Source organism: Colletotrichum fioriniae (assembly GCF_027942845.1).
Source record: "Colletotrichum fioriniae strain IMI 355084 chromosome Unknown scaffold_3, whole genome shotgun sequence".
NCBI lineage: Eukaryota > Fungi > Ascomycota > Sordariomycetes > Glomerellales > Glomerellaceae > Colletotrichum > Colletotrichum fioriniae.
This window is the reverse complement of record NW_027076839.1, coordinates 653,146-666,266: the sequence shown is the minus strand read 5'-3', so window position 1 is coordinate 666,266 and position 13,121 is coordinate 653,146. Positions and strand designations below refer to the sequence as shown.

At 50.3% G+C, this 13,121-nt stretch overlaps 3 protein-coding genes across 3 annotated transcripts; 2 read left to right on the top strand and 1 right to left on the bottom strand.

Moving 5' to 3' along the window:
- Positions 1-1,987: 1,987 nt before the first annotated feature.
- N0V96_003078 (uncharacterized protein) lies at positions 1,988-3,610 on the top strand (the record flags this gene model as incomplete). Its single annotated transcript, XM_053189764.1, has 5 exons — positions 1,988-2,221; positions 2,518-2,555; positions 2,621-2,956; positions 3,021-3,088; positions 3,159-3,610. 5 exons carry the CDS (start codon positions 1,988-1,990, stop codon positions 3,608-3,610), a joined length of 1,128 nt encoding a protein of 375 aa, XP_053052687.1.
- Positions 3,611-8,423: 4,813 nt separating this feature from the next.
- N0V96_003077 (uncharacterized protein) lies at positions 8,424-10,437 on the top strand (the record flags this gene model as incomplete). Its single annotated transcript, XM_065756731.1, has 5 exons — positions 8,424-8,781; positions 9,086-9,114; positions 9,439-9,555; positions 9,663-9,947; positions 10,108-10,437. 5 exons carry the CDS (start codon positions 8,424-8,426, stop codon positions 10,435-10,437), a joined length of 1,119 nt encoding a protein of 372 aa, XP_065614498.1.
- A 764-nt stretch (positions 10,438-11,201) lies between these two features.
- Positions 11,202-12,910, bottom strand: N0V96_003076 (uncharacterized protein; the record flags this gene model as incomplete). Its single annotated transcript, XM_065756730.1, has 3 exons — positions 11,202-12,035; positions 12,181-12,562; positions 12,624-12,910. 3 exons carry the CDS (start codon positions 12,908-12,910, stop codon positions 11,202-11,204), a joined length of 1,503 nt encoding a protein of 500 aa, XP_065614497.1.
- Positions 12,911-13,121: the final 211 nt, after the last annotated feature.

Sequence of the window (13,121 nt, the reverse complement as noted above, 5' to 3'; positions counted from 1 at the left end):
CGTTCGCTAGCAGAGCTGTACAAAACAATAACTCAACAAAACCCATCATATATCGCGCATGTCCAGCCCCGTTCTAACCTTTATGCGATTTAAAGTTGGAGAAACATTCGGTACTTTCTAGCTTCGCGCAAGTCGCGAATTGAATTCCTTAAAGACTTGCCCCCCGAATGAGCTGATGTTTCTTTGTTGGACTCTTCGCGTCAGTCACCTGGCTAGGTCTCACCCAAGTCTCACCAAAGCATGTCAACTCGGACTCCATTCAGGCTGGTGTCTACAGCTGCCAAGGGTATTTTGGCCTCAGTGGGCTTAGCTCTACCTTGTTCGCCTAGCTAAAGTAGGTACGTTGCGTGCTAGTGATGTGATAACGCTGGAGCTATCGTCCGCAACCACACTTTCCGGGGGTTTTGAGCTGGGACCACTTCTCCATACGAACCCTCCCGCCACTACGATCACATAGCGGTCAGCGCCATACACGGCAGTTGCGGTCGTGACTGCCCACGGCGGCCGAGTTTGCCTACCCACGGTCGGAATTGCTTGAACGCGATCGCAATCGTTTATAATTACAATAGAAACTAGATAATTCCGCCTGGAACTAAGTATGATCAAGAATAGACAGTCTGAAACATAGTTAGGCAACTGGGACCTAAGCCATTGACTGCCGGGCCTGCGTTGTGGGTGCCGCGCGGGCGGGTTACTGCGCGCTCTGTGACTCGTGCGCACCTGGACCGGGAAAGTTTAGAGTTGTGGCTGAAGGCTCTCGTTGGCTAGAAGAGTATACGGATATCACTACCCAGATACCCAAAGTTGGCACAGACCGCTCTACAAGGTATGCAAGACGTAGGAATAGGCCGGCGCGGTGACGGTCAAGAACTCAAAATCCAAGGTCTTCTCCAGAGGAAATTGGTTTATCCCCTTCCAGCACGACCTACATTCCCAACGTGCTTTCGCTCGGAAACGCGTTCCGAAAAGGCAACCGGTCGTCTGGTTGACCGAACTGAGACAAACGCAAGTGGTCAACTGCTGCAGTGCTGTCGCGTCACGGGACCAGGCTAAGAGTTCCTAGAAATGTCCACCACCATTTTCATCCTCCTCATCCTCATCACCCTGAAGCAATTTGACTCTTGCTTCAGGTAGTATCAACAATATATCGTCTATACAACATGCTCCTCTGGACACTTGAATTCTCCTCTAGATACTTAAAACCTGGTCTGAATACTATGTTGAATGCTCGTTTGTATGCTCGGATTCTCCTTGGCCATTAAGCCGACGAGATCATTCGTGCTCGTACCAAGGGTCGAACTCAATCTAAGGGTCGATCCTAGGGACCTGTCACATCCAGACTGAGATCGCTCAGACGCTCATTCACTCATCCCATCGGATTGGCGTTCTGTGGCGTTCTTGTCCCGGCGACTAGTGCTGAGTGCATGGTTCGATCGCTAACGCGCTAGCCTAGAGACTGCGACAAAGGCATCCCGCGTTCGTCTGGTGTTTTCCCAATTCGAACCCCTGACCCCCGGCTCCGATACAAGATGTTGCCGTGCCCGGTCTTGAGTCCCTCTTTTTCAAGAAAGGGAAGGAAAGAGGGGCGGTCTTCGATTATCCACCACGCCGGGTCAAACGCTGAAGTGCCTGTCCTTCATCACGGAGATGAAACAAATCATGAGGATCGGTGTTGTGCTGCTCATGGCCGCAGTGGCACAGGCGGCGTCCACATCCGGCTTCAACTCGTCCTCTCTGACAACTCTCATGGCCAGAGTCCCACATTGCGCAGTAGGTTCACCTATCTATCAAGACCGCAAGAGAAGATGTTCTGACCTTCCTGTTGAATCACAGATAGGATGCCTCCTCGACGGATACCGCTCCGCCCATTGCCCCATTGACAAGATAACAGACTGCGTCTGCACCGACATTCCATTGCAGGCCCGCAGTTCGCAGTGTGTACAGCAGTCATGCGACTTCAACGATCAAATTGGTATGTCAGAGTAAGATGCTGGAGCTCTGCTTCACGCGGTTATGGCTGACTAGAACCCATGAAGCCACCGTCAACGTCTCCCAAGAGTTGTGCAAGAACTACCCCATTGAAGAGCAAGCGCGACCTGCCAAGTTCTTCTCCGTTGCCCTCCCTACCATGACTCTCGTGGTTGTGCTCCTTCGATGTGTTGCCCGCATACAAGTCGCCAGTCGGTTATGGTGGGACGACGGTGCGGCTTTGATGGCTATGGTAAGTCTGCGATCTTCTATAGTGTGTAGATAACAACAATCAGTTTAATACCTTACTTGCAGGCAATATTGATAGTAATATCCGGTCTCGGCTACGCAAGTACATGCTACTCCTTCCCCGTGCCGAATCTACCAGAGGTGTACATGCTTACCTGAATGACTGGTTAGATGGAGACTTGGGGTTCGGTCACCACTATTGGAACATCGACCCTGCAAATAGTAAGATGATCCTGCAGGTATGAGATCGTGCAACTCACTTTGAGCTTCTTTTTGTTTTTTGCTCACAACACTATGTAGATCATCTATGTGTTGCAAATGCTCTACATATTTGTGCAGTATGTCAAAAGCCCACTATTAACAAACAACAAGGAAGACGACAACTAACCACCTTCTCGTGTAGAGGATTTGCCAAAATCTCCATCGCCTGCTTCTACTATCGCGTCTTCACCGGCAAAACCTTCCGACTCAAGACCAATATCTTCTTGATCTTTCTCACCACGCGCAGCCTTCTGTTCTTACTTCTCATCATCTTTCAATGCACCCCGATCCAGTCTATCTGGAACCGGGCTATCCCGAGCCAGTGCCTCAATATCTCGGCTATTAGCTACGGCGGTGCGGCCTGCAGCATTCTCGAGGACATTGTCCTTATTGCCCTCCCCGTTCCGGAGCTTATGAGGCTCCAGCTAGACAAGAAGAAGAAGGCTGCTTTGTTCGGCATGTTCGCCCTAGGCTCCTTGTGGGTATCCATCGTCCATGATGTTGCCTGTAGAAAAATGGAAGCTGACACGGCGGCCAACTAGTGCATGTGTTGCCAGCATGATCCGACTCAAACAGCTGGTCTCCTTTGCTCACACATTCGACCCTACGTGTACGTCATTTATAGCCACCCCCATAAAGTCAGCATCAGACTCCCGTGCTAACTTATGTCAAATTAAAAGGGGATTACGTCGGCGTCATAGACTGGTCCTGTGCTGAGCTCAACGCAGCCGTCATGTGCAGTAGTCTCCCAGCCCTCCGGCCGCTTTTCGTGAAAGCGCTGGTCCTCGTGTCTTCACGGACATGGAGCAGCAGGCCCACGTCCGCTGGCGACAAGACTCACCAGCAACAGCAACGGCATGGTTTCGCAATGGCCAACATTGGCTCACACCCCTCGAGATCTCACCAGGCCAGCGCCCAGTCGTGGCCCAAGGACGCGGCCCAGAAGCCCGTCAGGCTCGATTCGCTTGAGATAGAGTCCTCGGCGCCGAGTGAGGGGAAGTCATCCCACTATTACTTGGAGACGGCGATCGAGCGGAATGGTAGCGACTTGGACAGCGATCCGTGGTCCGCGAGTGCCGCCTCGACAACGTTTAATGAGGGGCAGATGAAAGATTCGAGCCTTGGAAAATAGCTAGTCATTCTTAAAATTTTAATTTCTCGCCTACCACGGAGTTTTCTTCAATAGAAACCTCGAATGTTGCTGGCGGTGGTGACTTGGTCCACGGCAGGTAGGGTTTGGTTCAAATAATTTCAACATCGAGTTGGTTGGCGCTGCAAGCGCCGAGGAAGGTGGCTTTGTTGTTCCATTGACCTGAACAGCGCTTCAATTCTTACCGCCGTTGGTTTTCTCCCGCCACATTTACCCGGTAAGGTAGGCGGAGGGACAAAGCAAACTGTCATTCTAGTTCATGTTCTCATACGCTAAGCACCAGCCTCCAATGGCCCAGCAGACCAGATCTTACAAGTTGCGAGTTCAGCCTAGTGCTAAGGGCAGACAGCCGCTTCTAAATGGGATAAAGAATCTTGAATAGTCGATTGAACATTCAAAGATGAAGACGGGAAGGGTTTGTGCCCGTTTGCCAGGTGATGAAATAGAATACTGCTACTAAAAGGTGACCCAGCGAGTCTTAAGGCGTTCGAATTCTTGATTTTCACAATGGCTCATTTGGCGCTTTCAACAGATATCGATGGCAGCAAACTTAATAGAGATATCCTCTCATGCCCCTGAGGAGCATGATCCCCAAACACCGAAAAAGCCTAGCACTCATGCTCTGGAAGAACACAACACTCGAGTCTTGAACGGGCATTCAATGGGAAATTCTCTACGGGAGTACGTATATCAAAGAATTCATCAAGATATCAAACGACTGGGATGGCAGACGATTTGAGTCACCGGCTCACTTCTAAGAGACCCGCCCGCAATAGTATCATCCTGGGAATTTGAGAAGCAGCCCACACTGTTCAACTTTCGGCGCCCGACAGCGACAATTATCGACGACTCGACATTAGTAATCCATTGCTTTCCATGTCGGGCGTTTGTTCAACATTACAGCAGAGTGATATCGACGTACCTGCAATTCGAAAACAGAGCTACCAGGGTAGAAACGATCTTACCGGCAGATTCGGCAAGCCAGGATGCCCTCTGGCAATCGAATCTCCCAGAAGTTGGAGCAACAGATGTTGTGATTTTCGGTGAAGTTCACAGACTGACTCAACTCGCTCCCGGAATTACATGGGGCTCACAACATCCAAAGGGGCTATTTGACTGGTATACCTTTGTGTCTGAAGGTGGCAAAAGAATCACCCTGCTGGGGTGAAGAGAGGGTCTCTGGAGCGAAGCTGCAGGGTCTTTGGTTATTGCACTTCGCACGATCTCAAGTGTACAGTGCCTCATCTACGTTAGCAAAGTTGGGTGTCTGGCAAATACCTTTCCGGCGAACAGATGGATCGCTACTGGAGATAATTCTTCATGGGAAGACGGATGTAATATACAGTGGGATAACCCTCTGCGAGAGTTCACATCGGACTCTGACGTGGTAGTATGGGGACGCATGTTTCGGTTCCGTCACCGTTGTGCGAGACTAAACAATGGTTACAGCAATGGCAAGAGACTTGTTCCTGGGTTGACTGCGAAACATGGCATATGGCACAGGCAGCCAAAGACGTGCGTGTCAAGTTCGGTTATTTACACGTCGTCTCGGACAACCTCGTGGAGGAAGGTGGCGAGAACTTGTCAAATGAGAACCGCGAAGCAATCTACAGTAAAAGGGAATTGCTGTATCGGGAGATTGAGAACATTTTAAGAAAGTTCATTGCAGCTTGGGGTACACAACCCGCTGGGTACACCGCCATACCCGAGTCTACATAGAAAGAACCATGCATGGTGTTGAGGCAAAAAAAGTTATCAGGTACAGGAATGTGTTAGAGCGAACTGGCTTAGATTATTTTCTCGATAGAGACTTTTGGGCTAACTGTAGATTTGCAAGTGTGGAACGGCGCAGGAATTGATTGCTTGGTGCACTGGATTGCATTCTTGTTTGCTAAGTTTGGTTCTTCAGAAAATTGGAAGATCGCGACGGACAACTGTTCAAATCCCGAGCCAGTGAAATCATCATCTATACGGATTCTGGCCGCACGCCAAAACGGCGCTTGGACATTTACATTGATAAAAGGACAACTATAGATCCACACACTCTGAGCAGCCTCTCTGTTAGACAGGGGCGAATGGGTCGTGGCACTATCTTTACACGGCGATATTAAGAAGGAGTTTCAAAGTCACTGACTCGAGCACCAGCCTTACCTCCTGCCAAGCACATGGCACCCATAGCATTGCAGCGCTTGATCGGATGAGTTCTAGACACAATGCTACCGCGTCTATTAATCGGGTTTAGTCCATAGCTCTCGGCGGCCCGCGGAAGCGAAAAGCGGACTCATCACGTCGGCGAGGAACACGAACCGAAGGCTCCGTGAATCAGGGGCTCTGCCGCCATTACCGCTCCGTCCAAGAAAATTGTCTTGATGCCGAGCCAGCTCTGTGGGATGCAAGTGGATCTGAGCACTCTATTGACATCTCAGCCCTGCGTTAAGCTTCTTGATATGGAAGGTACTAATGCCATACCATTGGCATACAAAAGGGCGTAGTTGGCCCTTTGCTCAGTGAATCGTGATGTCTTGGCACGCTCAACTCCCACACTCGCTCGTATTTTCTATAGTCACTCTTTTTTTTTTTTGGTTGCCATTCTTGCAAGATGCAAATATTCACTCTTTTGACATGTCTCGCTGCGGCACTCTCAGTGCAGGCTCGACACCATAACGAAGCGGTAGCGGCTCATGAGTTGCTGGATAGAGCCGAACACTACGAACGTACCGCCCACCGGCAGCATGGCCTGATGCCGCGTCAAACAGGTCCCCTGGATCCCACCGTTACTCCCCCACCGTCTTTCAACTCGACGGGTCCAAGCACATTCTCAACTCATTTCTTCACCAACACCACCACAACATACCGCAATACGACGTCATCTAGATCGTCCTCAACGTCTTCAAGTTCGAAAAGCTCAAGCAAGCGGTCTTCCAGCTCTAGCAAGTCTTCAAGCAGAAGTTCAACGTCATCCAGTTCCAGCACCGCCTCGTCCTCTAGCAGCAGTAGCTCTCGTGGGTCTTCGTCCTCAAGTTCTCAGGCCAGCAGCTCCCAGAGCTCCTCCACGCTTAGTTCCAGCCTTAGCTCTAGCCTCAGTTCCAGCGCACTTACGTCCTCAACACTCACTTCTGGTACATCTTTCTCCAGTACTGCGGTTTCCACCTCCTCGGAAACTACTTCGAGAGAAACATCTTCCAATTCAGTATCTAGCACAGGTTCAAAGCTTACTGAATCGAGTGCCAGGAGTACTTGGAGCAGAAGAGAATCTACTCAAACATCTGTCTCGTCCGAAACTTTCTCCTTGACCATATCTTCCGGCGTCTCATGGTCTACGAGCTACACAACAGCTACTTATACCACTGTGGATGCTAATGGAAATCCGTATGTTCCTGTGGCTCCGATTGCTATTCCTGTAGTTGGTGGTGTGCCCGTCGTTCCCCCAGTTGGTGGCGGCGGTGGAGGTGGAGGCGGGGCAGGAGCGGAGTCAACCACCACGACGATGAGCTCTAGTACTAGCTCTAGCTCTAGTCCACCTACACTAACCAGCTCGGTACCAGCGAGCACCTCCTGGAGCTCAGTTGCACCAATCACGACAGCTGTTGAGTCATCCTCAGGGTCATCTATCGTGGAAGTTGTTACCGCAACATCTCCTGAGACCACAATTGAGGTTGTTGAGACTGTCACGTCTGCCGCGCCGGCTTCAACTAGTGCTGCGCCATCTCCGGTTCCGTGCTATGTGAGTAAACCTTCTTTCTTGTGATCGAGGCGATTGTAACGGGACCCAACTATCTTTCGGCGCTCATGAGTCTAGGTATCTAGCTGACACCTAATTGTAGAACTACGAGTGGAAATCATACGGGTGGTGTTGCCCAGGCCCAGACTCTCCCTGCCAAAATGACTTGGGCACCTGCTACTTTGATGGCTCAGGGGCTACTAATGTGTTACCAAACACAGCTGCTTGTCCGCCTGGAGAGGGCGCAAGAAGTTGAATGGGTTAGGCCGAGGGAGATATTTACTATGATGTACGTAGAGAAAGCGGAGTTAAATCATGTTTAGGTAAAGTGCAGTAAGATTGCCAGGGTACCATTTGTTTACGAATAAGGACTAAGTTTTAGACTTAGCAAAATAACTCAACGTAGCGAACCTTGATACAATAACATCCCTCAGAACTTGTTACTTCATGATTTTGGGCCTACTCATTGGGGAGCTGAGACCTCGCCTTCCTAAGTGATCTTTTCTGATGAGTTAGACTATGAGGTTTTTGACAAGCATTAAAGGAATTGATGTGGATGGAAAACCCCTCGACCATGCTTACATACATGAAAATGCAACACTTCTCACCTGCTTACGATATATGAGAATACAACGGCTTGGCTTCGCTTACGATACGTGAGAATGTGAAGACGGATGATAAGCACTAGTTCATCACACTCTCGGGTGATGGTCACATTCGTACGAGACAGGATGGTCGGTTCCGATTTCTGTCAACGCCTTACCATTTGTGTACCAATCTCCGAAGAATTTCGCTATTTGTAGAATCCAAGGAATAAGCGAAGTCTATGGAATCCTGTGGGATTCATTTAAATCGTATATCAATCATAATACCGACGAAAAGAACCGGCAATAGCTATGTTCACGCGGTAAGTCTCCTCACACCTGTTTTGGTCTAGATCGTCAACTCGCTATCCATAAAGAGAGAATATGGCACCGCTACCATCAAATATCAGTAATGGATGCTTCGATCCTCCAGTTTAGTGGCTCTTTCTTATTTGCCAGTGATCTGCGAGTTGTACGAAGCGATCTAGCCATGCGTCGATTACACCCTATCTTCTGGTTTGCTTCTTTGAAGTGCCTTGCCGCGGCAGATTCTTGGTCACCACCGGACGGACCGTCTCTGTACGGAAATGGCTCCTACGCCACGGACGTTCTTATGCTGGCGGGCAATGAGACGTGGACGAACCACCCGGACAACGAGGACACCTTTGGCAATGACACCCACATTTTCAAGAAGCGTGCCGAGGATTTATACTTGCGGATCCTTCCTCTCGGCGCATCAATTACCAGAGGCGTCCCGTCGAGTGACAACAACGGCTACCGCAAGGCGTTGCGCGAACAACTAAGGTTTGAGGGCTGGAAAGTTAACATGGTTGGATCCAAGCAGGATGGTACGATACCTCGATCACGCTGACAGTGCCTGGGCCCCGAACAGGTATTCACTGGAACGGAGGATGTGATGTGCTTGTCCAAAACAAGGCTACTGGGACTCTGACATTGTACGAGAACAATTACGATGCTGGCGCGAAGGCACTCACGTTCAGCAACCGGGGCGTTGTTGCGAACACTGGCTGCACAGAGGGCTGGGGTGCGGGTATCTTTGATAGGGGCATGCGCTTGGCAGACATTGAGTGAGCGCTTCCCCAGTATCACTTTCCAGCAAGCCGAAATCGAAACTAACGTACTTTCTTGCAGTGGTGACGGGCGAGCCGACCCTATTTGCAGTGAGATAAGTGGCGGCATGACTGCCTGGCTCAATAGACAGGGCGGCCTTCTCGATGCTGGCCAGATCAAATTCGCAGAGTCATGGGATCGTGCTAATATACGCTTTGCCGACGTGGAGAACTCCGGGAGAGCTGACATCATCTGGATGAACAAATATACTGGAGTCAGCACAGTCTTCAAGAACAATGGCTAACAGAGTGGTGGTGCAGCGGGGGGTTCCTCTTTCTCCGGGACGAACCGTGGCGTCCTCTACAGAAGGCGTTTCAGCCCATGATCAAAACAATTATATCAAGAATGGAACTTGTTGACGCATGTGACCTCAGTACTTCGCGAATCTCGGCGGACTAAGCCGAGCTGATCTCATCGAAGTGGACCCTGCGATGAACGCAGCCTACACGCACTTAAACGAATGTAAAGGAAGTGGCGGCCATGATGGGACCGTCAGTGGACCTGGATTATCATCATACTCTACCAACGACCCGCTCATCCTCTGAGATTATGCTCCTGTGTATGCCCAGGATAGCAACCAACCATACCCGCCCCTTAGAATGACGATGGGTCCGACATTGCTGTTGAGAACTTGCGCGAGACTCGCCTCTTCAGATTCTATCAGTGCAATTCTGGTACGTTTAGCAATATCAAGAACGGCTGGCGTGACTTCGACCGTCTGAGTTTGATGGACAGTCTATCGAGCAATATCGACTGGAACAGCCAGGGCATCAATGAGTTCTTCGGACAAGGCGACCAAAAGACACTGTCTGACGAAAAGAAGAAGCAGATTCAGAACATCTTCTACTACACGTCGCAAATGTGGATTCACTGGTGGACAGATGTTGGGCCCTCCAAACTATATTGACTCGTGGCAGTACCTGTGGATTGAGGTCTCATGTAGCCTCGGCGATGGCTCTGGGGACCCCGGAGACTACTGCGGAGACAAGTAAAATCCTTCTGATAGAGGTCCCGCTGCTTTGATAACTTGGAAATGGGACGAGAACCGCTATACGCGGGCGCTTGTCTGTAGGAAGTACACCACCCTGGGGAAGGATTGGGACGACCTAACAAGATACATGAACACAGAGAGAACCGCAGAAGACCGTCTGAACTTGACGAACCGGGAGCACGCTAGAGGAGGGTATTGGCTACATGAGGCGACGCATATGGGTTACTTCATGAACACACCATCGTCGGGGTCGGGGCCAGTCGTTAGAGATCTCCTCGTCGACTACCGTGACGGCCGTGGAGAGAACAAAGCCTACGGTATCGACAATGCTAAGGAACTAGCCAATTACGATCGTCAATTCAAAACCGGCGAGTATACGTAACAAAATTGTAAGCTTCAATATTCTCTGCTTGAAAATGGCGGACCTCTTGGCGACTGACAATAAACACCTGGTAGCCGACAACTACAGATTCTACGCCATATCCAAATGGGTGGAGGCAAATTCTGTTGAGAATACCTATCCCTACAAGCCCATCGTGAATCCTTTTGCGATGCCTGTATTCCCGCCTAAAGTTCCCGATGAAGGGCAGAGGTCTCGAGATAGATTAGATCTAGTTCGGTTACAATCGCGGTTGGATCGTGGAGAAACTCACGCCCGATGGGCGACAACGTAAATCTAGCCATTCTTTCAGACTACTACACTGCTCGGGTCATTAAATATTTCATTTCGTCACATGAATTTCCTCAGTAAAGATAGTCTTCCTCGCGATCTTGGCCGTAGCTCGCCTCTTCGCCGACGAGCGTCTCTTCTCTGCCCCTGATTTCCTCAGATTGCGGCAAGGGCTCCAGTGTCTTCTCCAAAGATTCCGGGACATTCTAGTTAACGTCTGGGCTTCCTTATCTTCGGGGGCCGGAGAAAGAGAAAGGTGCTCCAAGATGGGAGCAGAGCATGGATTAATTAGACTGACGGTAATCCCGAAGTCGATGTTGACTGTATTCTAAGGACCGAATTTATAAAGTACTGTGCTTTTTCAACAGAAGCTTCATGTAGGATGTAAGATGTTTGCGAATTTCATTAAAGCAGAATATATACTAAGCAAAGCTCCCCAAGTAAGTGGATGAACAACATGCGCTGGTCTATGTAGTCTAGAAGTCTTGACGGAATCTTGGGCTTCTTCTAATCCTCTCTCCAAAAGTATACAGAATCCATGGCACTGGCGCAGCAGCGAGTGTCAGAAGTCCCAGCAGGGTATTTCCCCATCCAAGACCCAATTTGTTGTACAACTGCAATCCTCCGAGAGGAAGCAGAGCGCCCAGCAAACTTCTCAACACGGCATTTGCAGCAGTGACGGAGGCGGCGTAGAGCGTAAATGCGTCGACCAAGTACGTATTGATCGTCATAAGAATACCAATCGAGCCGAAGCCCATTATACCGGTGCCAATCATGGGCAGAATCCAGTGAAGCTGCTTGTCTGCCGTCCAGCCGTACATCATGAGACCGATAGGAATCGTAAGTGAAGAGGGGACTGTGAGGATGAGATGCAGGCGGTCCTCCGGCTTGGGGTCCTTGCCCTCGGCTTGCCGTCTCTGGATGATCTTATCCGACAAGGTTCCGACGTAGGCGAGTCCGAGAATGTTACCGACACCACCTCCGATGAAAGAAAGGCCGGCTCCGACAGAACCAAACCCATACGTGTCGCGGTATACAAAGGTGAAGGTGGTGAAGAGGATATACAGGAAGCCGTAGAGCATGGCGACATAAAGACACAAAATCATGACGACTGCCGAACGGAAGAACATGCGGCCAGGACGGATGATGGCCGTAAGGAAGATCTGGCGCGGGGTTCCCTTTTTCTTCATCCTTGATTGGTACTTCTCGTTACCAGTCTCCTTGCGCAAGCGGGCGGCTTTTCTTTCTAAGAGTACCGGTGCATAAGACTCGCGAAGAACAAAGAAGGAGGCCAAGGTCACTGCTCCAGACTATGGTGAAACGTTAGTTGGCGCACTCATTGCGTTGAAGTAAGATAGTCGAGAAGATATGTGCACTCACGGTGATGGTAATAATCCAGAAGACCCATCTCCATCCCTTGGCCTCTACAAGAAAACCAGCACAAACAGGTCCTACGACGGGGCCGAGGAGAGGTCCGAGACTCCAGATACTGATGTAGAAGCCTCTCTTTTCAACGGGCATCATGTCCGCAATGGATCCAGCACCGCAAGTAATCACGGCGACACCAGAGAAACCAGCCAGGAAGCGGAAAGCGATGAGCATGTCGATGTTGGCCGCAAGTCCGCAAGCAGCAGAGAAAACAACGAAAAGGGCGTTGCAGACGTGATAGATGTAGACGCGGCCGTACAACTCGCTGAGCGGTGAAATAATGAGAGGACCCAAGGCAAAGCCGAGGACAAAAACGGAGACAACAAAGGTTGCGATCGAATCGTCGGATTCACCAAATTCGGCCATGACTTGTGGGATACCAGGCGCAAACATCGACGACGCCAGGGGCCTAAGGTCAGGTTAGTCACTGCGAAAAGGCGAAGGGTCATTCCCCGGAAAGTTCTTCGTACGTGAGGAAGGTAATGAATGAAAGGGTCGCGATGATGCCTAATTTGCGACTCTTCGACCAATTCATGGGGTTCTCCGGGTCTTGGTCGTCCGACCACCATACAGAGAACTCGTTTTCCGGCTCGGCAGCATCATCGACGATTGTGTTGACGCTATTCGCATTTGGCTCAGCGCTTGTAGCTTCTTCGTCATCTCCTCGTAGGTTCGGTGAAGCAGCGCTTGAACTTGTTTCGGTGACGGGAAGCTTCTCTGCCTCCGGAGGGGGCGACTCGGTGACTGGTGACTTCATGCTAATGGTTGATCTCTCTTGCTCTGGTGTGTTGGAGGGCAAGAGATGGGCTGTTATGAATGTTGTCTGGCAGCAAAACAGAGTCGGACTTTCCCAGCAGAGTTGAGAAGAGGCGGTCGTGTAGTCGTATATAAACACGAATGGATCTAATAGTTCAGTGTTAGAAAAGAGGAATACGTCGGGTTCGGGTTGGTAGATCCATCCGCTGTCT